Genomic DNA, 23,573 nt, shown 5'->3' with positions numbered 1-23,573 from the left:
CCTCGTGTGAGACCACATGGGACGTGTCCTTTGGTGCCTGCCTGCTTCACTCAGCCTGACCTCCTCAGTGCCCAGCCACGTTGTAGCAGGTGTCAGGACTCCTGTCTGGAAGGCTGGGTAGCACCCCGCATGGGGGTGACAGGCTCATCCGTCCAGAATGCCATGTGGCTGTAGTGAATCTTGCTGTGAGCACGGTGTGCCCATCTCTCTCCAAGACCTCGCTTTCAGCCCTCCTGTGCGGGTATCCAGGAGGGGCTGCTGGTCACACGTGATTCTGGGTGTAATCTACTGAAGAACCACCCCAGTGTCTTCGGATGTGCACTGTCCCACACCCCGCCAGCCGTGCTCAGGGCTCCCGTGGGCATCTGAAATCTGGAGGTCTCTTACCTCCAGAGCATCGTGATGTGTGATGTTTGCTGTTTGTGGTTTCCAGAAAAGCTGTGTACCAGTGTGATACATAATTCACAGGCTTTCAAACGGGATGAGGGGTGAACCAGAGAGCTGGGGGCTGACCCGGACGTGCCTCACCGGAGCTCTTCACAGGCATTCCCCCCAGCAGAGGGGGGCGGCCACCCCACCCCAGGGAATGTCTTGGAATGAGAACCAACCGCCCTGGAGCCTGAATAGACAGGCAGCCCCTGCCCCAGGCCCTATAAATGTCGGGGCATCCCAGTAGGGCGGAGTCCCCTTGAGTGATGAGGACGCTGAGGCCCCGGCTCTGTGGGCACCCCTCACTCTGCCCCGCAGTGCCTGCTTGGCCGCTGGCTCCTCGCCACGCTTAGTGAACATAGCCAGGCGTCCACTAGGTGGTGCCCACAGCACAGCCCGCGGGGCGCTGGGGCTCCAGACCGGTTCCAGTGCTGGAGCCCTTCCACCCGCCGTCCCTGATGGTGTGACCTGCAGGGCACCCACTCTGGCCTCCCTGGGACCCAGAGTCCTGCCTGTGGCTCAGCCCCGGCCGGCTCTGGGCCCTGTGGGGTCTCAGACTTCCGTGGCGGTCAGGGTCTGCTGGATGGACAGGACTGCTGGGCAGATGCTTCTGCAGGGGCACAGGGCTGGGCTGTAGCTGGCTGGGAACCTGGCCAACCAGGACACCTCCCCCTTCCAGCGAGTCCTGCCGGAGCCGGAGGGACACCTTCACTCAGAGGCTGACCCTAGATGCAGGCAGGCAGGAAGCACGGAGTCTCCCCAGGCGGGGGCCAGCCTGCATGCCCCTTCACCCACCACCCAGCAAAACAAGCCACACAAAGTTGAAAAGCAATTTTTATTGAAGAATTTGGAGGGAAAGTCTCGTAGTAAAAATACTCAAGTTGAATGTAAAAACTGCCATGTGCGGTGTGGCGTCTGGCCTGGGGCGTGGAGGGCACAGTGAGGGCCCTCCCCATGGGCGTCTGGTGAGGCGGGCTGGAGCGCATGGCGCGGTGAAGCTATTCAGGACAAGTGGTATGGGGAAGCCATCAGGGGAGCCGGTCCCAGAGGGAAAAGAGGGGTGAGAGGGAGGGACTTCCTCCTAAGATTAAAAACCCCCAGATGCAGGTAGACAGCATAATACACAGCAACAATTTCAGCCTTGTTCCCGTCTGTCAAGGCGAGTCCCAGGCCGCCCACTCCTCGGCCTCAGCGCTGAGGGCCCCACCCTGAGGAAGCGGGGGCCGGGCCAGCAGACCGCACCAGGTCGCCCCTGGCCCCCCCGGCTGAGCTGAGACGGGTGGTAGCCAGCTGTGGGACGGGGCCCACCCAGAACCCCAGCTGCACGTGGCTGTAGAAGTCCTTGTTTTTCTACATGAATCTAATTGTTCTGGAGAACTGGATGAAATAAATTAAGAAGAAAATGTGGACAATTTTCCTCCCATCCCAGCTGGTCGGGAGGCCGCAGCCCTCAAGGAAGACAGCCCTGCCCACGAAACCATCCGTGCTCGCAGGAGCGGCGCAGTTCCTATAAAAACATCGAATACAGATCATTGGGGCTGGCTTCCTTCCCATTGCATCGCGGTGAGGCCATCATCTGGAGCACGTGGCTGACCCTCCTCAGGCTGTGCCACTGGCCGAGTAGGAGAACTGGGGAAAGTGGGGTCTCCGCTCGCTGTCCACGCCCTCCATGTGGTCATCTGTGGGGGCAGGGGCACAGCTCAGACCCCAGGAGCACAGCCACCACACGTCTGCGGAAACTGAGGCAGGTCCCTGCAGGCTCACCCCCAGAGTCCACGTCTGGACTTCATGGCCCCTGACCCTCACAATGCCAGGGACGGGACAGCCGCCCTCCCGCCCCCATCGCCACCCTCCAAAGGGACACTTTTCATTAAAGCGCTGAGCACAGCAGGCCTCTGCTGAGGGCAGCCCCTGCGCTGTTTTCTGGGGAGAGGGACGCCGCCAGCTTGGGGTCAGGTCAGCAGGGAGGTGGGCCACCCTCACCTTGGTCAGGCGGCGTGATGGTGATCATCTGGGCCGTGAACTCCTCATCAAAATACCTGGTGTCCGTCTCCGACGTGACCTGGGGCTTGAAGGGTGGACTCAGCTGCAGGGAGGGGGGCCGGTCACCGTCCTGGCTGCGCACTGCACGGTGGCGCACCAACAGGCCCTCCCCCAGGAAGGTGGGCCCGCTTGAGCCACCCCACGTCCTCTGGTGCCGTGCTGGCACCCGGGAAAGGGGCTGCCATCTCCACACGTGAGAAAGTTCTGGGAAGGCAACCCAGGACAGGCAGTGGTGGACCTGGGGACCTGCCCCTCAGCCCTGCTGTCCCCACAGCAGCCCCTTTGGGTGACAGGAGGTAGTGCAGCCCACCTCTACGGGAAGCCCACCCAGCCCCCAGGCGGAAGAGAACAAGCCCATTTTCCTCTCCCTTTTTCCAGCTTTCTTATTCTTCTAACTTCCTAAAATCTGGGGAGGGGATGAAGAGGGACGCCACAGGACAGGTGGGACAGGTGCCCAGGCTGGGTTCCCAGCACCCTCCCCTGGCACACCCTTCCTGACCAGACCACTTGGCCCAGCTGCCCAGGGCTCCATTCCGTGACTCGTGATGGAGGGACAGTCCCGTCCCCACAGTCCTTCAACCCACCTGGGCCAGTGCATTGCCAGGAGTGATGGGCTGCTGGGGCTGCAGTGCCTCCCACAGGCCCCGGGGACAGAGGCCAAAGCCAGCCAAGTGGAGGGGCCCGCCGCATCTCTGAGAGGGGTCCCATGGAGCAGCCGGTCAGCGCCCTGTGCCGGCCCCAGCCAGCTGTTCCAGCCAAGCCCAGCCTTGACAGGCCCTCAAACCCCTCCTGCCTAGCTCTGCAGCCAGATGAGGATGGGGCCAGGCCTTCCTCCATCCCGACCCTCGGGGCCCCCTGCAGGGCCCCCGTCTGTGAAGCAGGGAGAGGACAGACGAGTGGTGAGTGCCCCGGCCAGCCTCACTCTCTGCTCGAGCAGCGGGACAGCCTGGCTGAGTCAGGCTGCCCAGGACACACATAAGGGTGGCTGTAAGGAGACTGCGTGGCGGGGGTGGGATGGGCATGCCAGCTGCCCCCCAGCCCTGACCTGAGCTACTGGAGTCTTTGGTCAGGGCCTGGCGGGGGTCATGCCCCCGAGGTGGCCAGGCCCCACCCACCTTCTTCTCGTACACGTCCTGCCACGTGATGCCGGCAAAGAAGCGGTGCTGCATTATCTCCTTGGCATCCTCGGAACCCCCACCAAGCCTGCCAAGGACACGGAGGCAACGGTGATGGCAGCACAGCCACCGCCCACCCAGGGCTCAGACCGTTTGTCGGGCCCTCCTGCTAGGTGAGGTCGGGCTGCTGGGCAGCGCCGGCCAGCACAGCCCCCAGGTGGGGCACTGTGGCCAGGGCACCAGGAACGGCGTGGCCTCTCTGGGCGGCTGTGGTATGCACCGTGCCGAGGGGCAGGGTCCCCCAGACAGCTGTGAGGGGCCCGTCCAGCCCCAGCCTGCCCGGGGCCCAGGCCAGGACATGACACGCTGGCCACTGGGAAGGCCTGGGCAGCACCAATCCTGCCCGGGGGCACTGAGGGCTGGGCAGGGAGCCGGAGCGGCTCACCTCTGCTTGGGGTCCTTCTTGAGCAGCCCCGAGAGCAGGGACTTGGCCTCGGGGCTGAGCGTGCGCGGGAAGCGGATCTCCCCCATGAGGATGAGCTCGAAGAGCTTCTCGTGGTCCTGGTTGTAGAAGGGCAGGCGGCCGCACATCATCTCGTACATGACCACGCCCAGCCCCCACCAGTCCACCGCCCGGCCGTAGTCGTTGTCCTCCAGCACCTGGGGACGCAGGGGCCCAGGGTCACAGGCTGCCGCGGCCTCGGCACCCCCAGTCCCTGGGGGCAGCAGCAGGCGCGCACCTCGGGGGCCAGGTACTCGGGCGTCCCGCAGAAGGTCTTCATGGTGGCACCGTCCTTGATGCCCTCCTTGCACAGGCCGAAGTCCGTGATCTTGATGTGCCCGTCCTTGTCCAGCATGAGGTTCTCCAGCTGCAGGCGGCCCCGCATCAGTGCCCACCCCTCCGCCTCCAGCCCCGCCCGGCGCCCCCCGCCCGGCGCCCACCTTGAGGTCGCGGTAGACCACGTTCTTCTCCGAGTGCAGGTAGTCCAGGGCCGACACGATCTCGGCACCGTAGAAGCGGGCCCGGTCCTCGGGGAACACCCGCTCCCGGGACAGGTGGAAGAAGAGCTGCAGGACAGGGGGCCTGAGGAGCACGCGGCGGGGGCCCGTCCCACCCCCACGGCCTCGCTGGGGCGCAGGCAGGAGCACAGGCTGTCCCGTGCGGGGAGGGGCCGCCGCGCTCAGGGAGGGCTCACCTCGCCCCCGTTGGCGTACTCCATGACGAAGCAGAGGCGGTCGTGGGTCTGGAAGGAGTACTTCAGGGCCTGTGGGGAAGCAGGGCTGGGACCACGCCCTCGGGCTGGACAGGCATACCCGCAGCGAGGGGCGCAGGCGAGTCAGGACCTCAGAGGCGGGCCTATTCCCCGAACAAGCAGAGACTCCCTGCAGGGCAGGCCTCGGGGCAGCAGAATGCCACCACCGATGAGCTGGTGGCAGCTGGAGTGCCCCCCGGTTCCAGGAGGCTACAGCTCCCACACCCTGTCCCCACGGCACCCCACAGGAGGGCCGACCCGGGGATCTCTGGCCAGTGCAACCACCGTGTCATGGCTGTGGGGACACGCTCAAAGGTGGAGGAGGAGGAGGGCATGAAGCCTGGACTCATCCTCAAGTCCTTCAGCCAGAGCCAAGGGGCAGATGAGGCAGGGGCGCATAATTAACGAGTTCTGGTGGAAAACGCATTCACTGCTTTGAAAGCAGCTGACCTTTTCGTGAGAAAATGTTTTCAGAAGGCAGTCCCCTGCCCTGGGTCAGGTGGCCCCTGGGCCGAGGGAGGCTGTGCTGAGTGGGATGCAGCAGGGCGCTGCAGGGGCCCAGCAAGACCCCCAAGGCCAGCCCGATCGCCCCAGGCCTGAGAGCGAGGCCCTTGGTGTGGGGGTGTGTCCAGGCCTCCCGGGGATGGCAGCGCCTGGCAAACAGCCCACTCTCTCCTTGGTGCGCCCAAAGGCTCACGAATTTCCATACACTTCCTCTGGGCCAAGTCCCTCTCGGGACAGGGTCTCACCTGGCTTGAGCCTCAAAGGAAAAGCAACCAGAAGGCTGTGTGATGAAGGGACAGGGAGTCTAGGGCCTCCCAGGGCCTCAGGACGAGCAGAGGGAGACCCAGGCCACCCGCCCTTTGTGCACTGGGGCAGCAGGCACCTCCCTGGAGACCTGCCCGCTGTCAGCCTGAGTCACGACGCACGTGAAACTCTGCCTTACAGACGGGCTGCTGTGACTGCCCGCCTGGCCCCAGCCCACGGGGCACAGAAGGGACGGGCCCCACCAGGGGACCCAGCAGATGACCAAGGCCACTCACTGTCAGGAAGGGGTGCCGGGAGTTCTGCAGGACGCGGTTCTCCGTGAGCGTGTGGGCCACCTCGTCCTGCAGGACAGGCTGTGAGCCCCTGCACGTGTCCCCGTCCACGCCCCGCCCCCCCGGCACCCCCCGGCCCTACCTTGGCCACGATGACCTCCTTCTTCAGGATCTTCATGGCGTAGTAGCGGCCCGTGGCCTTCTCCTTCACCAGGATCACCTTCCCAAAGGTGCCTTTGCCCAGAAGCTTCAGGTACTCAAACTCATTCATGGTCTGGAGGGGCAGTGGGCAGGCACCGGGTCAGAGCAGCAGCTGACAGCCCACTGCCCACCAGCACTGCAGATCACAGGGGCCCAGGGCCGCCACGCTGACCTTGGGGCTGGGCACAGGCGGCCCCTCCCGCTCACCACAGGCCTGGCGGGGCCATCAAGTCTGGGACTTGGGAGAAGGACGGGTGGGCGGTACGTCCCAACCCGGGCGCTGGGGTTCAGGGGAGGGTGGGAGTGACAGCGGGGGGGGGCGCCTTTCAGAATCCTCACGTCCCTACCTCACTCGGACATACGGCCGATCGGCCCGTGCTGTCCACAGGGAGAGAGCCAAGTGGGGTCGGGACCGAGCACGGGGCCCTCCTGGGAACCTGCGACGGGACCCTGGGACCCCCGGGCTCCGCTAAGGCAGGGGCACAGGCCTCACCACGCGGTGCTTGGGCTTGGCCAGGGACACCTCCATCTCCTCGGCCCCAGAGTTGTCCCCGGGCGACGCCGACCGGAAGTCCATCAACTCCTCCTCCTGCCGCTTGAGCCCATCGGCCACCGTCTGGATGGCAGTGGTCCACTCCTCCCTGCCGGGTGCTCAGGTGAGGCGCCCAGCCCGCCCCGCGGCCTGGGACAGCCGTACATGCTCAGGGCCCTGCACACTGGGGACCCCGGGGCCCCGGCCCCCAGCAGGGTTGCGACCCTGCCGGCGAGGACCTGGGCCAGCGGTCTCTACAATGGGCCGGGGGGGCCGCACCAGGCCTTACCGCTCCTCGGGGGTCTCCACGTGGAAGGTGCGCTCGATGACCGTGGTCCACTGCAGGCACCGGATGATGAACGTGTTGGGCCTGGGCCGCTCCGTCTTCATCAGCTGGCACTCTGGGGAGGGCGGAGCCAGCGCGGTCGGAGCACGCCCCGCCCCAGGCCGCTCACGCCGGCTCCGGACCCGCCCACGGGCGCACGAGGCCCCGCCCCGTCCGCGTAGAGCCCCGCCCACGCCCTGCTCCGGACCTGCCCCTGTCCTCGGACAGGCGGCCCAGACCCGGCCCGGGGCCCCGGGAAGCCCTAGCCCACTCCTGCAGGCCTGTTCCGTCCGGGTAAAGGGGGTAGTTGAGGGCTGGGCCTCCGCTCAGGCTCGGACACCGCTCCGGGGCCGTGCGGCTCCCCGCGGGTGTGTCTGAGGCGGGCTCACGTCAGCCCCAACCGTCACCGCCTCCCGAGGCCTTCCTTCAGTCTCTGGGCCGCCACAGCGTGGGGTGGGGGTGGGGGGCCAACAGTCCTTGATGGGCCAGTGTGAAGTACGGGGGGGCCCAGAGGGGGGCCCACAGGAGGGGCCTCTGGGAAAGCAGCAGTTTGCCCCACCTCGGCACGAACGTCTGCTACTTTCCCAGCTACACAGACTGCCCCCTACCCCAGGACAAATCCCAGGGTGCAGGCTAGTGTGGCACCCTTCAGAGAGGCTGCTTGTCCTGGCAGGTAGCTGGAGGACATGCCCCACCCAATGCGATGTCCTCCCTGGAGTCCAGATGCACAGAGGTGCAGAAATGGGCAAACAGGCCGGGGAGCACTCACACTGGAGCACACATGTGCACCAGGAACACACACACACCTGGACCATGGACACACCTGCAGGGCCAGGGCGATGTGCCGGGACAGGAGGGGTACGAGTGAGGGGTCCCTGAGGGCTTCTGGGAAGCAAGAGGGGGCCACGGGGCCAGGGCAGGGGCTTCTGCCATCCCAGTGTCTGGACCCTAGCAGCTAGCTCAGCTCTGGCTGAGCACAAGGAAGTCGACTGCCAGGCCTGGAGGCCAGGAGGGACTCCCAGGCCACAGAGCAGACAGGGCGAGCTAGCCTGAGAGTGGGGTGGAGGAGCCTAGGGTCGGGACCAGGACCCCACAGTGGGCACTGCGCTCCCCACCCTGAACAGCAACCCGACATGGACCCTGGGGCTCTCACACTTAATAAGCCCAGGCCAGCCCCTGGGCACAGTTGGGCTCCAGGGCATTACACCATGAATGGGGCCAGGGTCAGATCCTGCCTGGCCCTGCATCCCACCCACCCGCCCATCCCCGGGCACAGCCCCAGCCGTAAAGCCACACCTACTGATCCCCTTGTAGGTACAAGAGCAGCTACAGAAGCACATAATTTTAAAAAGTTTGTCCAGCTTTGTGAGATGTCACAGCCTGGCTGTGCTGACTTACCCATCCCATGGGTGGGGCAGCTCCCAGTCCCCGCCCCAGCCCCCAGCCCCCGCCTCCAGCCCCTGCCCCAGTCCCCGCCCCACCCCCACCTTAAGCCCCACCCCCTGCCCCGCCCCAGCCCCCAGCTGAGCATCCAGGCCTCTGAGAACCTTCCTCGGGAGAGCCACAGGCTTCTCGCGGGGGTGACAGAGACTCTCAGAAGCTGGGTGTCCCTCATGTACTCTCTTCCCGCCTCTCTTCCTGCTTCAGCAGAGAGACCCTGGCAGGCTCCAAGTGGACCCCAGTGGAGGACGGGCCCCTGTTGGCCGGCGACTGCACAGACATGCCCCCACCCACCCCAGCCAGGGCCGGCCACTAACTGGTCCCCAAGGCGACTCAGATTCAGCGCTGCTCAGCCTGGTCCCTGGCAGACTGCCGGCCCCTGAGACAGAGGCCCAGGGGTTCCTCCTGCCCGTTTGCCCAGGACAGGCCCACTTACGTGCCACAGAGAAGTTGTTGAGGGGACACTCGCGCTGGTCCACGTCCTGCGGCCGCTCCTTGTAGCCGATGAAGGTGCCGTCACTCTTGAGAAGGAAGTACCGGGGCCGCCAGGTCTTGATGTACTCCCCTGAGGATGCCCGGGCAGTGAGGGGCCACAGCTGCCAGACCCCGCTTCCGTCCCCCACAGACCCCCGTCCCTGTGGGCGACCGGCAGGGGGCTATGCCAGAATAGGTGTGCCTAGGATGCCCCAACAAGAGGGCACTGACTCTGATTCCCACCAGGGCAGATGGGGGGTGGGAGGGAAGGTACACTTACTGTGGGACAGGCTTATTAAGTGGGAGACCCCCAGGGTCCATGTCGGGTTGCTGTTCAGGGTGGGGAGCGCAGTGCCCACTGTGGGGTCCTGGTCCCGACCCTAGGCTCCTCCACCCCACTCTCAAGCTAGCTCGCCCTGTCTGCTCTGTGGCCTGGGAGCCCCTCCTGGCCTCTGATGAAGAGTCCACCCCACCTTCTGTGCTGGAAAGAGAGCCATGTGGGCACCTGGACCTAGGAGAAGGGGGCAGAACTGACAGAAGACTAGCCCAGTCCAGAGGGCCTTCCTGGAGGAGGTGGTGCAGAGCCAATAGGTCCAAGAGTAGCCAAACAATCACAACAGTGACGGCAAGCGGGCCGCCCACCGCAGATGGCCCTGGCCAAGAGCACGGGGCCTGGCATCCAGCGGTGAGACGGCACCTATGCAGAGGGGCCTCTCTAGCTCGCCTGGCCCATGTACAGCACACATCCCGCACCTGCCTAGGCTGGGCACTCGGAACAGATCCCCTGCCACCACGTGACAACACTCACTGTCCGGGGCCCAGAGACTGCTGTGGGTACTATGGGCAACCCTGCCCTGGGAGGTGGCCGCGCAGCCCTCCAGCTGAGACATGCCACCCTGGACCCCCCGCATACCCGCCCGGGGACACCCAAGTACCCAGGACACTTTTCCCTGAAGTTTTGCAACATCAGCCGTAAACAGACATTCACACTTAAGAGTCAGAGCAGATGTCCTCTGTGATATTCCCAGCGACTGTCATTTTTCATCCTGACACCCAGAGAAAAACACTTCATTTACATTTCGCAGAGCAAGGAGTTTGAACAACAGAGAACTTACTAACAGGCAACTACTTCATCAGAAGGGCCGCTGGGCAGAGGGCCCAGAGGGGGCTGGGGTCCCTGAGCTCTGGGCTGGGGATTTCCCCTCCTCAAGCTGAACCCTGGACATGGGACCCCGAGGGGTGTGGCGGACAGGCAAAGGCCCCATCCAGGACCACCCGCCATGTGGTCAGCTCCTTCCTCCCCAGCCCCCTCCCAACCAAGCACCTCTCGGTGTGGCCTCCGAGGCCCAGGCCTGGCTTTGCAGGACCCAGGCCGCTCCCAACACCCTTCCTCAGGCAGCCCACCCTTAGGCCTGTGTCCCCAGCTCCAGGTAGGATCACCACCAGCACAGGGAGCTCCCAAGCCGTGGCCAGTAACCTGCCCCCAACAGCATTTAGGAGGGGCTCCACCACCTCTGCTGAGCCCTGCCAGGCTCTGAGGACAGTTGGCTAGGAAGGCTGTGGTGGGCTGCCTTGGGATGCTGGCTGCTCCCCCGCCTGGGTGCCCCCTGCACCCATACCCACGCCCCTGGTACCCCTCCCAGCCTCCCAGGCGCCCTGCACCCCTTTCCTGCCCGTGCAGCGGGCGGGCACCAGCAGAGCAGGCTCAGGGGCCATGCACGGCCCACCAGTGCGTCCCAGGCCGCCTGCTGCTCATCCCACCCGCCTGCGCGCCAGTCTGGAGCTGTCGGCCCCTGATGGAGTGCCTTCCACCCTGCCAGCTGCCGCTCCCCAGGATGCTAACTGAGCAGGGGGGCGATAAGCACCTCATCCGCACAGCCCCCAAAATCCATCTTGATTCACCAACTGCCACCGAGCCTCCCCAAACCCTCTGCCCAGCGCAGCCCCCAAGCGCTGCACCCCATGCATACAGTTGGCATGTGTGTGCCGCACAGCGGTGTCCATACACCAGCCTCATGCACTCGGCAGGACTGAGCACAGACTAGATCTCAGTTCCCCACCATGTGTGAGGCCATCATCCACTGGGGTCCAGGATCCCTGCAATGGGGGTGCCAGAGCTGCTAAGCACACAGGACCGCCTGCCCTGTGACCTTACACCTGCTATCAGCTTTCACCCCTTAGCCACACCCCAGAACTGGGTTGAGGGGGGATGGCACTCATTGAGAAGAAGCTGTGGGGCAGGCACCCAACCCCACTGACCTCTCAGGGAGGGACCAGGGGGATGGTCTGTGAACCTTCCACCAGCCCCAGACCAGGGCACTGAGGGGTGCCAGGGTCAGCCCTGCACTGTCCCCGCCTGCACCCCCCATGGCCAAGCCCAGGAGCCAGACAGCACACAGGTGACCACAAGGGCCAGAGCAGGCGGCTTCTCTCAGCCCTCCCCCTTGGTGGTGGGCACACACCCCTTGGGGAGGAGTGGGGACCCCGGGGGCTAGGGCAGCCAGGGCCAAGGCGCCAAGATGCACAGACCCCGTTTCTCCTGCAGAGGTCCAGCCAGGGGGTCAGTCAAGGGCCACCAGCAAGGCCACCTGCAGCCTGACCCACAGCTTGCATCTGAATGAGTTTAGCCCAGACAGGACACAGGACAGGTGGCCAGCCCAGATAGGGCCCTAGGGCCCCACTCATTACCAGACCTGGGGTGAGTGGAAAGGGTGACCCCCAGTGCCCAGACACCAGTGGGCCATCCCTGCACTGGGGTCCTGGGGAGGCAGTGGGGGGCAGACATACACATCAGCCATTGCTGATAGTGGGGAGCATGAAGGCTTCCCTTCCAGGCACTGATATGCAAGGCCAGGAGATGAGCACCATGGCCAAGCCGGGGACCTGGTGCCCCCCACCAACCAGAGGGTCTGTCCCTGGGAGGACAGGCAGGCAGGGCAGGTCCCCCTGGGGTTCACTCAGCCCTGGGCCAGGGTGAGCAGGGGGCCACACCCACCCCTCCAGGACCACGTCCTGCCCAGCCACAGGGAAGGGGACCTGTGCACTGCTGAACCTCCAACCCCATGCATGCAGCCCACCTGCAGTGAGGGCTCCAGGCCTGAGAAGGCGGGGCCCTGGGCAGGATGGGGCTGTGGGCTGCAGGCTCAGCAGCTCCTGTGCCCACACCAGGGCTGCCCATCCTCCTCCTGCCCCTCCAGGGCCCCTCGGCTCCCAGTCTTGGCCTGTTCAGAGTCCCAGGTGTCCTCCGACAGGAGGGCCCCCCTACCAGCCCTGCTCACCCCGGGATGGGCTGGAGGCCCCCGAGTAATGGGGATTCCTAGCCAGCAGCCCTGACCTCCCACAGCCCAAATCACCCCAAAGGGGCCACATGGCCAGGGCTTGGGGACAAGACAGGCACAGGCTAAGGGGCCGTACTCTTCACATCTCCCAGCCATGTGTCCCCAGGCCACACCATGGGTCAAAGCACCCCAACCCGGGGGCTGGGGCCTGCTGTGCACAGGCCTGGAGGGCACACCGGATGCGGGCTCCCTCAGCACACGCCATCCCAGGCCCATGCTGCCAGGCATGTCAAAGCCCCAGCACCAGTCACACGACACCCGACCCCGGTTCCCCTGGCCACCATGGCCCACCCGGCCACCACACCCTGAGCTCTGTGCACACTGTCTCCAAGCCCCCAGTTCGGGGAAACTGCTGGATAAACACTTCGCCACAGTGGTGGAGCAGTGGCAGGCGGTGGCTTGGCAGGGTGCCAGGAGGCGCCGAGCTGTTTCTCCACAGCAAAGTGAGCCCCAGCAGGCCCGGGGAGCGGGCGCCAGCTGACAGCGGCCACCGCGCAGTCCCCCGCCGCCCGCTCATCCATCGCACACCGACAGCTGCCGGGCGCCCATTTACCTTCTCCGGCACAGTGAGCAGACGGCCGTGCTGACAGCGGCCCGTCCACCGCCCACCGGGAAGGGCGGGCAGCGGGCACAGGTCACCTCAAGGGTCCAGCCCGCCAGTCCTCTGCCCGTGTCCCCGTCCCACCAGCAGGGCACTAGGCCACTGACCGACACGAAAGCCCGGGGGCCTCAGGAGCCAGTGCTGGGGCACGGGGAGCACAGGGGCACACTGCCACCCAGGCAAAGCCTGGGTCTGAGGCGAGCCACCCACCGGCTCAGGCCTCAGCCCTTCTGGGGTCGGCACTCACAGGGCCCTCGGGGGAGCAGGGCACATGTGGCCGGTGTGGATGGAGAAGAGGGAGGTGTCCACTCCCGGCCCGGCAGGAGCCGACATGTGGGGAAGGACACGTGCATGGGGTTGTGGTCAAGGCCGAGGGGCCGCTGAGTAAGCTGCGCTGTGGCCAGAGACTAGGAGGGTGGTGGTGGGTGTCCAGGCCACTGGACCAGGGCAGGGGCTGTGGGGACCAAGCCAAGTGGGACTCAGTGGCCCCTTTTTCTGGCCTGTGGGATGGATGACGTGCCCAAGGAGGAAGCAGGGTTTCCATGGCCGACGTCCAGTCGAGGTGATCTGCAGGTGGCTGTTGTGGGGGGGCAGTTTGGGGGAGGCTGGCTGGAGGCCCCAAGCAGGCTCTGTCCTGGGGAAGCAGGACGGAGTGAAGTGGCCCCAGGCTTTGCGCTGTGCTTCAGTAGCAGAGGCGGGCATGGTGGAGCCCCTGGACTGCATTCCACCTTGCACCCCTGTTCCCCCTGCCCCCAGCCTACAGCCCACAGGCACCAGGCTGTGACCTCGGGGCCTTCCTGCTTGACGGCGGAACCAGGGACTGTGAGTCGCCTGCCTCATCCGCCCTCCCCACATGGGGCTCAGGAGTGCTGGGTTGGTTCAGGGCAGCCACACCTCCTTCCACATGGAGGAGTGGGCATCCAGGGGGGTCTACACTTTCCTGGGGGGCTGGGAGGTGGAGTGCAGCTTCCCCACCTGCTGGCCTCTTGGGTCACAGGCCTCCAGAGACGGGGCACCTGACTCCCCAGTCCTGGCTCAGGCCCTCAGAAAGCCCCTGCCTGAAACCACAAGACATACAAGTTCTGGCTTTCCAGAACATTTCCCAAGGGACACACCCCATGCCTGTGCCAGGAACCCAGGACAGACCAAACCAAGAAAGGCACCAGGGCAGGGAGGGCAAGGAGTGGCAGCCAGCCCTCCCTGGGTGGGGGGGGGGGGCACAGCCCTCGGGAAGGGCAGGAGGGTTGCCCTAGGAGGCTCCTTCCAGGGCTCTGGTTGTAGGGGGCAGCACACAGGCACCAGCCCTACCCAACCCCTCCACGCAGACTCTCAGAGGGGACAGAGGCAAGGACCCTGGTGTCCAGGTGACCCCCAGCCTCCCCCGAGCCTGTCCTGGTGGGGCAGTGGGCTCCCAGCACTGACCATGGATATGGGCCTCGGTCCCCGACACCCCCAGGAGAGACTGTCCTCCACAGTAGCCACGGGAAAGCCGCTGATTCTCGTGCATTTTTGCCTTAACCTGGAGCTACATCCTCGGCAGGAGAGTCACGGAGACTTTGAGGCCTGGCTGGAACGGTGCTCTCTCTGTCACCTCCTCCTGACACGGCTGCTGACTGCAACCCCCAACCCCCAGCCCTGCCACCTCACCGCCCCCTGCCACACCCAACCCAGCCTTGAGCCAGACCTGCACATGCTGGTCACAGCCCCCAAACTCCAGCTAGCTGCCCCTGCTCCCCCAGCCCGGTGCACCAGCCCCTCGGCAGCCAGAGGGCCCCTCCTCGAGGCCTGCCAGTGTGAGCCCCCCACCCCCGGTCTCAGCCAAGCACCCCCAGAGCCCCGGAAAGCCCATCCCCAGTGGACCACAGCTGAGGCCTCTGGGCTGCCTGGGGCCGGGTCTGGGCCATCTGCCCACGCGGGGCATCCCTGGGGAACAGGCTTGGAGGCCAGCCCCTGGCTCCAGCTGCAGCATGGTCTGTGGGGCTGGGTGCCGCCCCGCACCCGGCCAGGTGCGCCTGGAGAGAGAGGACGCCAGCCTCGGCCGAGAAGAGTTCCCATCCCCTGCCTTCCCACGGCGCTTCTGAGAACCTGGCCTGATGCAACCCAGCCTGGGCCTCTCCTGAGAGCTGGCGGAGGGTGGGGACCTGGGCCTGGGTCTCAGGGCCGTGCCCAGCCATTCCAATGCCTTGCTTCAGGCCTTAGTCGTCCTCTGTACAATGTGCACTGTGCTACCAGGGCAGCCAGGAAGTCAGCAGAGGCCATCAGCCCCTCCCCTCCTTGTGAACCCCCATTAAGTTCCGCCCACTGCAGGGCAGCCAGGAAGGAGGCAGGAGCGCCCCCCCTACTCTGGGGCCTACCAGGCATGGGCCCAGGACCCAGGGCTGGGGTGGGCAGTGACCCTTCACCCCCAGCACGAGGCCACCCAAGCTTCCTCTTTTGTTGCTTGTTTTGAAGGGAGAACTCAACGTGCTGGAAACAGGAAATGGCCCCCACACTGGCTGGCTTGCCTGGAGCCTGGAGCCCGCTTCCAGGGACGGGTATCCAAGCCCCCAAGCACAGACCCTCAGAGCCGAGGCCTCTGGCCCTTGGCCCTGGCCCAGCACCAACCTGCCCAGGGGCAGTTTACGGGGACAGTTCACGGATGCAAAGTCACACCCACCCACCGGTGGCTCTACCGGACAGAGACCTGGGGCCATCCCCACAACCCGCACCACTGTCAGCCAGGGGAACTGAAGTGTGGAGGCCCAGGGCGGCCCTGCCCTCCAGCCCTGGGTGCCCAGTAAGGGGAGCAGCTCCCTCCCACAGGGGTCCTGCTGAGCCCCTTACTCCAGCAGGGCATGCGGCAGCTTCCACATGCACACAAACCATCCACCCTGCGCGGCATTTTGCAAAGTGGGCTGAACAGGCTCCCACAGGCTTGGGGTCCCTGGTGTTGGCAAAGCCGCTCCCACCTCCACAGAGGAGCCAGGCTGCAACCTGCCTAGCGCCCCCCTCCCCAGGACCTGGTGTGGGGCAACAGATCTGTGCCAGCCAGGTATAACTGCTGTCTCTCCATCTGAGCGCCATGTGGCGGGCAGGTAATGCCCATACCTTGGCAGGAAGCAAGACACTTGGAGGGAGGTGTGAGGGGCCACGGCCCCATCCACTCTCCGCCCACCAGGACACCTGGGACCTGCCCCCCAGGGAGCAGCAAGGGCCTGGGACTGAGGGAGGGTCCGTGCTAGCAGTGGGCTCAGGGTGGGGCAGGGTAAGGCGCTGGGCCTACTAAGCTCTGGCAACGTGGTCCAGGCCAGCTGCCGCTCCTGGGGATGAAGCTGAATGGGCAGACGCGGGCTCTGTCCTGCACACAGACCTGGCAGGCCATCCCTTCCGAGCAGGGTCCCGCAGGCCTGCTTCAACCCCACCCCAGCCCCCGCGGCCAGACAGGCCCACTCCTCTGCTGGGTCCCCACCAGCCAGCAGCCACCTGCAGGAATCCAGGGATGCCCCCAGGCCACTCCCTAGGCCCGTCTCCTAAGTTCAGAGCTGCTCCGCCAACCTGTGGCCAACATTCTTGCTGCCCCACACCCCTCTCCTGGCCCACGCAGTCCAGGCGGCCTGTTTGTAGCTCGGGGACACCAAGGAGGATGGTGTCCACAGCACAAGCTCTGAGAGCGGGACCCAGTGTGGGGAGAGGGGTGCTCTGCCAGCGTAGCTGCTAAGGGTGGGCTGCAGCCAGCAGGCAGGCCTCGGGGGGACACCTGAAACAGCTGCATGGGCTCCTGGAATAGGGTTCATTTTTTAAACTGTCAGTCTTCAAAAATCAGGTGAGTGTGCACAAAAGACCAGATCTTCGAGAATGTGAATTTTTGAGCAACACTGAGCCCCCAGCCCTCAGGTCCACTGGCTGGAGCTCAGCTCAGCCACCCAGTGCTTGGGTGTCTGCCTGTCACTCAGGGCATGCAGCATCCAGCTTTAGTTCAGGAAGCCTGCCCGTCTCTGGGACACCCATTCACAGCTCAGGACATCCACCCATCCTGCCAGATATCTGCAAGGTCCCAGCAGGCCCCTCCCAGCCCAGCCCACCTGCTGCCTCCCAAGCCTTCAGCAGCTTGAGCCCCGACTCCTGGGGAGCAGCTCCCCACAGGACAAAAGGGGACACTGAGGCCCACGGGTGCTGCCTGGGCCCTGCAGCAGGTTAGCGCTGGGCTGGAACTTGAGCACAACCCAGAGCACACAGGGTCAGGATCCCCGGGAAGCGGCCTCGGGTAGCTCTCCAGAGGGGCAGGGTGCCCTACACTGATGCTGGCCACCACCCCCTCGGCCATCGCCTGGACGCCCACACAGGCCCTGGAGACACTATCACTCCTTGTGTGCCAGGCCCCGGACTGGACTGGGGGCAGACGCAGCAGAACAGGCTGGTACAGGCCCCCATCCCCAGCAGCACTGGGGCCCACAGTGGCAAGAGGAGTGGAAGTGCCCCTGGGCCGGGACCTCTGGGGTCCGTGAGAGGCTAGGCCCTGGAGGACAGTCCCAGTCCCCTCCCTCCCCTACTCGGAATCTGACCCTGGCCGAGGGAGGGGCCTGGCCAGCATGCGGAGAGGAACAGGGCCTCAAACCCTTGCTGCAGATAGAGCCCTCTGCCCACCCCACCCAGAGCCGCCACATAGAGGCCTCATCTCCCTCCTCCAGCGCTCTCCTCCATGCTGTCCCAGAGGTGGCCACTGGGGCAGAGGATCAGCCAGGAGGGGTCAGGGAGGCCTCTTGGAGGGGTGGCAAGGAAGCGGGACCCTCCTCAGTGGCTGGGTGGGACAAGGAACCTTGGCGAGGCCCGCTCCGGGCGGGCACACCCTAGCTGCCAGGCACGCCCAGGAAGGATTCTCCCACCTGCCCCTGCTGTCAGCCGGGGGTTGCTCACGCCTGCAGGCCACGACAAACCCTAATGCTCCCCACCCCGAAAAGAGAACTCGGGTCCTGCTCCCTCCTGGGAAAGGTGCCCCCGGGGGCCTCCAACCTTGGCCATCCTTGACTCCCCCACATCTGACTCCAAACCAGCCAACTCGCACCCCTCAGCCACGTGACCCCGCCCTTCTGCCTGCCCCAAAGTCTAGTGCACAGGAAGGGGGCAAACGTCTATGGGAGCAGCAGACTAGTAAAAGGCAGATGGTCAGGCAGGAGGGCAGCAGGGAGGACAAGACGGGGAAGGGGAGTAGAGGCACGGGGTCCTGGCCCAGGTGGGACACCCACCTACCTGCACAAGGCAGGTGCCCGCCCAGCGTGCAAGAGAGGCCGTGGCCCCCGGCATGCCAGCCGTCCCCCACACCACACCCTGCCGATGCTGGCACACAGGCTGGAGTTGGAGGTGAAGCTCAGGGGCGCTGGGGGCTTTAGACCCTCTCTCCTGGCTTGAAGCTGGGGCCAGGTGACAGGCCTAGCGCTGCTGCATCCTGACTTAGGGCCCCCAAACCACATGCTCTACCGGTCCTTTCTCCACCGCCATTCCCATTGTATAGACGGGGAGAAATCAAGCGCCAGGGGCTCAACAGACTTGCCCTTGGAGAGGGACGCAGTGATAGGGCAGCCGTAACAGGTTCAAACCCAGCTCTCTGGAGGCCTCACTGGGCCCAACATGTCATCCTCCCCATCCCTTCAGAAGGTGCATACCTGAGTGGTATGGGACACTGAAATTCACCCATCAGAGGGGCACTAATGATGGCCAGTGGATGGCCCAGTAACAGGGGCGGGACAGCCCTGAGGCCCAGGCATGTCACGGGCCAGCCCTTAATCTAACAGTCAATCAATAAACATTTGCCAAGGATTAAAAGGCACTGGTTCCAGGTAGGGGACTGTATTCTTTTGCTGCCTCCAAGCACAGAAGAGAGGAACAGGGGCCCTGGCGGTGGAGGAAGGAAGGGGGAGGTCCCTGCTCCAAAGGGGACTAGGAGGTGAGGCGGACACAGAGAAATCCTGACAGAGGGGGCGCCAGGCACAGGGGCGGGACTCCGGAGGGAGGGGTCAAGGAGCCAGGCAGATGCAGGAGGCCATGGGGCACGCCAGGCTCCCCAAGAACTACAGGCCCCTGCAGCCTCCTCGCCTTGTCTCCAGCCAGCACACCACCTTCCCTGCAGCTGCCAAAGCTCTAAAAACACATGGCTGACCACATCCTTGATCCCCTGCTTCGGGTGCTCTGCAGCACCCACCATGTGTCCCCTTGTCTCTCCCTTGCCTCCAGACCTCTACTGGGGAGCTTCTCTGCACCCCACAAAACTCACCCATGGCACCCACCTTCACCAGCCCTCCCTGCTTGCTCCATCTGTTTGAGGTTCCCTTCCCAACAGCCTATATAAAGGATCCTGGGGTGCGGAGAGGGAGACCCTCATGCCATCTGCTAGAAGGCATGCCTGAGGTGGGGCTGGCGGCTAACTGGTGTGGGGTCATCAGGGCTTCTGAGGGAACAGGTCTGTGAGAAGAGGAGGCTGGGGGTGGCCAATGCTCTCCCTGGAGCAGCAGGGGGGGACTTGCCCGGGGCATCTGGACGTGAGGCTTGTCCATTCACCCACTGCTCAGTCCCTGAACGGCCAAGGGCACGGGGCAAGGGGCTGTGGGCAAGGCTGGGGGGCTGCCAGGCCACAGCTCCCAGCCACCAGCTTCTGGCTGAGGCCCTCCCTGGGCTCGGGCCACGCGAGTGAGAAGACAGGACTGGGCGGGCGCGGGCCTCTGCAGCTCCGGCATAAGCACACCCGGCTGGGCCCCTGGGTGGTGGGAGCACCCCCACAGCCACAGTCTGGGCTCAGGCAGGCACCCGGCAGGCCACGCAGCCCTGCCCTGCCCTCAGGAGCCCTCAGGCAGGGCCCCGGCTGCCAGCGAGTCAGGCCTTGGGACAGCCTGTGTCCTCACTGCCTTCCAGGAAAGCAGGAGAGGCAGGAGTGGCCACTCGACCAGCTGGCCTCACAGGCTGCAGGCCAGGCCTCAGGGCCTCAGAAGGTCCCATGAGGCCATGCCCTCCACCCCACCACCTGAGGCCGGTCTGCAGGCCGGCCCCGGGACCCCCACCCCAGGCCCAGCCCTGGCAGGCACTGACCTCGTTTGTGCAGCCAGCCCTCCTTTACGATGGCCCCGTCGTTCATGGTGCCCGGGCTCCAGGGGGCCGGGGCAGCCAGGGCGCCTCTCCTGGTCCCCTCTCAGCAGGGCCTCCCTGCCGCCCACCAGCTGGAGGAGGCAAAGGGAAGGGGTGAGGCTGTGTCCGGGAGGCCCGCTGCACCTGGCGTCTCAGCCTGGGACGACGCCCTCTCGCCCAGTCCGAGATGCCCCTCTGCCTGGGCTTCAAGCTCCCTGCCACCCGCCCCGGGCCTCCAAGCCCTCAGAGCCTGCTCCCCCTCACCTAGCCCTCCTCTGACCTTTGCACAAATCACTCCCATCCACAGAAGTGCTCCCGATGTATCTCAGCCTCCCACCTGCCAACCCACAGAGGCCACCTCCTCCAGCACCTGCCGACTGATTCGGCTCACCCGGCTCAGCCTCCCCAAGCCCCACCGGAAGGTGCCCCGTTCTCCCTGTCCATGGTGTTCCCACCCACAGGCTGGGGGTCCTATGGCAGGGGTACAGGACTTCCCCTCCCTGCCCCAGGGTGGAAAAGGAAATTCAAACATGAAGCAGGCAGGGCCAGGAGCGCAGACGGCTAGCACAGAGGAGAGCCCAGATCCCTCCAGAATGACATGAAAAATCTCCTCCAAGAAACCCCAAGCCCCTCCTAACCCACAGGGCCCCTGCTGATCTGAATCCTGTTCATTCATTCAGCCAACAGGTACCAGGCACCTCTGGTTTTGCCAGGCTCAGCCCTGGGTGCTGGGGACAGAGAGAGGTTCACACAGGTCTTGCCTGGAAGAAGCCCCCAGTCCGGGGTAGTTACAGACCCATAATTATGGCATTCAGGCAGCAACCGAGGTGGCAGGCGGGGGACTGTAAAAATGCCTGCCCCACAGTGGCCCACCAGCCACCGTCTCTTGAGCAGACACTTTGGCCATTGATCCTGAACGGCCCTCCCCATCGCTTGCCTGATGGATGAACTCCTGGACATCCCTCAAAACCCAGTGCCCACATCACCCATTCTGGGCATCTCAGGGAATAGCACTCTTCCCATGAGCAGTCTTTTGCCACACACCCCAGACAGGCACTCCTGAGGGCAGGTCCAGAGACTCCCCTCTGGAACCCCCAGACGGGGAGGGCCCCTGAGGACTCCTGGAATGAACCCAACATGGATCTCCCTACTGCGGCCTAGACACCCTCGCGCAGCCCACCTTACTGGCCTCCTGAAGCAGGGGCTAGGCACCAGGGAAGGTCGCTCTGGACGGACTGTCTTAGTCAAATTCAGAAGGGCAGGAAGACCCCGCCTTGTGTGGTGCGGGGACAGAGAAGATGCGCTTAGGGGCGGAGGACTCCCACTGCGGACCCTCGGCAGGCTCACAGCACCGAGGCTGGAGGAAGACGCCCCTGAGGACAGGGCTCCGAGGGGGTAGGCAGGCTCAGGAGCCCTGGGGACACTTGCTTGGGCGTGGCCTGGAGGCAGAGGGCTGGACTCAAAGACCTCTGGATGTCCCCGTCCCCCTCCTCCTCCCCACGCCACCCCAAGCAGGGCCTGCTGCTGACAGAGTCAGACAGCTGTCGAGAACCCGGTGCGTAAAAATATATCTGCGCACACACAGGGTGGTGTGCATCTGCACAGAAACGAACCCAGCAAGCCAGCGCCGGGGCTGCCTCTGGGCACAGGGCCGGTGGGACACAGGGGCCTCCATTCCCCCTGCTTCTGTACTGTCAGTGCCTTTCCCGTAAACACGTAGTATTGCTATTACTATTCAAGTCACAGCTTAAAAAAAAATAGTCTATGCTCTGAAAGGGCCCCCTCCCTCGGCCTCCAAAGCACTGCTTTGCGAACTGTGTGTCAGCTGGGGGGCAGGGGCCAGGCCGCCACCAACGCGCTCGCCCTTCCCTCGGACCAGGGGCCCCAAGGCGGTCAGTCGGCCAGGGCCTGGGGATGAACGTAGGGGGCTGGCCACACAGCACCGGGCCCTGCCCCGGACTCTGCCCAGCACAGCGATCCTCAGGAACAAGTCCCCCCTGCCCCTGATGCCCCGTTCCGGCCCCAGCCGCCCTCGGGCCCGGCCTCTGGAAGGGGAGGGCGGCTCCTCGGGAGCCCAGCCGGTGAGGACGCAGTTCCGGGAGGGTTGGCAGCCCTTCGGAGGCTGGCCTGGGCGGCTCGCCACCCTGCACAACTTTTTGTCTATGGGAAAACGGGGTCTCCTTCCAAGCGCCCACCCACAAACTTGAAAGACGGCTGGGCCGAGCCTGTTCCCGAGGCCCCCGAGCACCTCCCCGGCCCCGGCCGCGCCCCTCCACCCCAGCCTGGGCCTCGCCGGGCGAGCAGCCTCCCCAAGGTCATGGGGGAGGCCGGGGCCGGCGCCCGCACCCCCGCCGCCGGCCGGGCCCGCGCGCTCCCCGCCCAGGCCGCGCTCGGCCACTTCCTGCTCCCGCGCCTTCACTCCGGCTGCGCGCGGCCCGCGTCCCGACCCCGGCCCCGCCGGCCGGGAACAAAGCGGCCGGGCCGCGGGGGGAGACCCGGGCCCGGCGGCGCGGCAGGCGGCGGGCGCGCGGGGACTCACCGGGCGCGGCGTCCGGCGCGAGAGCGGGCCTAGCCGGGCCGCGGCCTCCGCCGCCCGCCGCTCCGCATCCCCGCGCGCCCGCCGGGCGGGGCCGGGCAGGAGGCCGCGGCGGCCGTTGCTCGGCGGGCCTGCGCGCCGCCGGGCCCGGTGCTCGTGCGCGGCCGCGGCTCGGTCCTCCGGCTGCGCTGGCCTCGCTGGCTGCGCTGGGCCGGCCGCCCGCCCGCCGCGCTCGGTCCCGCCGCCGCCGCCGGCCCGCCCTCTCCCCGCCCCGGCCGCCCGCCCACATCCGCCTCCGCCGCCCGGGGCGCCCCCAGTGCGAGTCGGGGCCGGGGCGCGGCGCGGGAGCGCGCGGCGGGCGGCCAGCCGTTGTCCCCCGCCAGCCTCGCCGGCCTCGGCTCCCGGCGCTTCTGGGCCCGGCTCCGCAGCGACCGTGTCGAAGGGGCCGGACCGGGGCGAATCCCGGACCGCCGCCCCCGCGGTGTGGGAGCCGGGTGTTCGGGGGTGGGGGGTCGCCCCACGCCGGGGGCCGGGAGGGAGCGGCCGAGACGGCCGTCCCAGGCCCGATCCAGGGCCCTGCCAGCGAGTGCAGGCCCGCCGGGGCGACTGGGTGGGCCGGAAGGCTGGCGAGAGGTGGCACAGGGGAGGGAAGGCAAAGCGGGCTGAGGGGAGCCGGGCGGCCGTCTGGCGGTCCGCCTGCTGCTGAGGCCTCCCGTGGGCCTGACCCTGGGCTGGGCCCCGGAGGGAGGGTTCAGGCCGCCATCCCTGGAGGGTGGCTTCCGAGGGCTTGTCCTCTCCCAGCAGGAGGGTTCTGACACACAGCGACCACACAAGTGGGTGGGGGCTTCGTGTGGTGACGGAAAGCGCAGTGGAGGGGCGCCCCCTGGTGCCTGCCCCGAGCTGCCCCGACCGGAGAGAAGGGCTGTGCCCGTCCGGGCAGCCCAGACTCCCTGCTAGCCCCCTGGGCCCCGGGCACCCACATTCCCTGGGGCAGCTGCGGGGCAGCAGCGCAGAGGGGCTGCACTTCCTCCTGCTGAGTCTTAGGGCACTGCGTGAGATGTCCCACCCCTGAGCCCTCCTTGGGCCCTGGCCCTGGGCCAGAGCCAGCACTTTCTCCAACAGCTTCCCTTCCCCCATGCCTGTGGCCCCCAAGC

General features: G+C 65.9%; 1 protein-coding gene across 5 annotated transcripts; it reads right to left on the bottom strand.

Annotated features, from left to right (window-relative positions):
• Window positions 1-1,250: 1,250 nt before the first annotated feature.
• AKT1 (AKT serine/threonine kinase 1) lies at window positions 1,251-23,571 on the bottom strand. Of its 5 annotated transcripts, none has more exons than XM_036882461.2 (14): window positions 22,423-22,562; window positions 19,848-19,975; window positions 8,815-8,943; window positions 6,903-7,014; window positions 6,575-6,722; window positions 6,023-6,154; window positions 5,884-5,949; window positions 4,784-4,852; window positions 4,530-4,655; window positions 4,328-4,456; window positions 4,033-4,247; window positions 3,588-3,675; window positions 2,413-2,515; window positions 1,251-2,108 (listed from the first exon to the last, which is right to left on the bottom strand). In XM_036882461.2, the coding sequence occupies exons 2-14, from the start codon at window positions 19,891-19,893 to the stop codon at window positions 2,029-2,031; spliced, it is 1,443 nt and encodes a 480-aa protein (XP_036738356.2). In that variant the 5' UTR covers window positions 19,894-19,975; window positions 22,423-22,562; the 3' UTR covers window positions 1,251-2,028. The 5 variants fall into 5 exon arrangements, 4 of the variants coding, with proteins under 4 accessions (XP_036738356.2, XP_036738357.2, XP_057344061.1 ...); XM_036882462.2 differs by lacking the exon at window positions 22,423-22,562 and adding an exon at window positions 21,064-21,083; XM_057488078.1 differs by lacking the exon at window positions 8,815-8,943.
• Between the last annotated feature and the right edge of the window lie 2 nt (window positions 23,572-23,573).

The sequence above is a fragment of the Manis pentadactyla genome, chromosome 11 (assembly GCF_030020395.1).
Source record: "Manis pentadactyla isolate mManPen7 chromosome 11, mManPen7.hap1, whole genome shotgun sequence".
Taxonomy (NCBI): Eukaryota; Metazoa; Chordata; class Mammalia; order Pholidota; family Manidae; genus Manis; species Manis pentadactyla.
The sequence above is the reverse complement of the archived record's forward strand: the minus strand, read 5'-3'. Positions and strand labels throughout refer to the sequence as shown.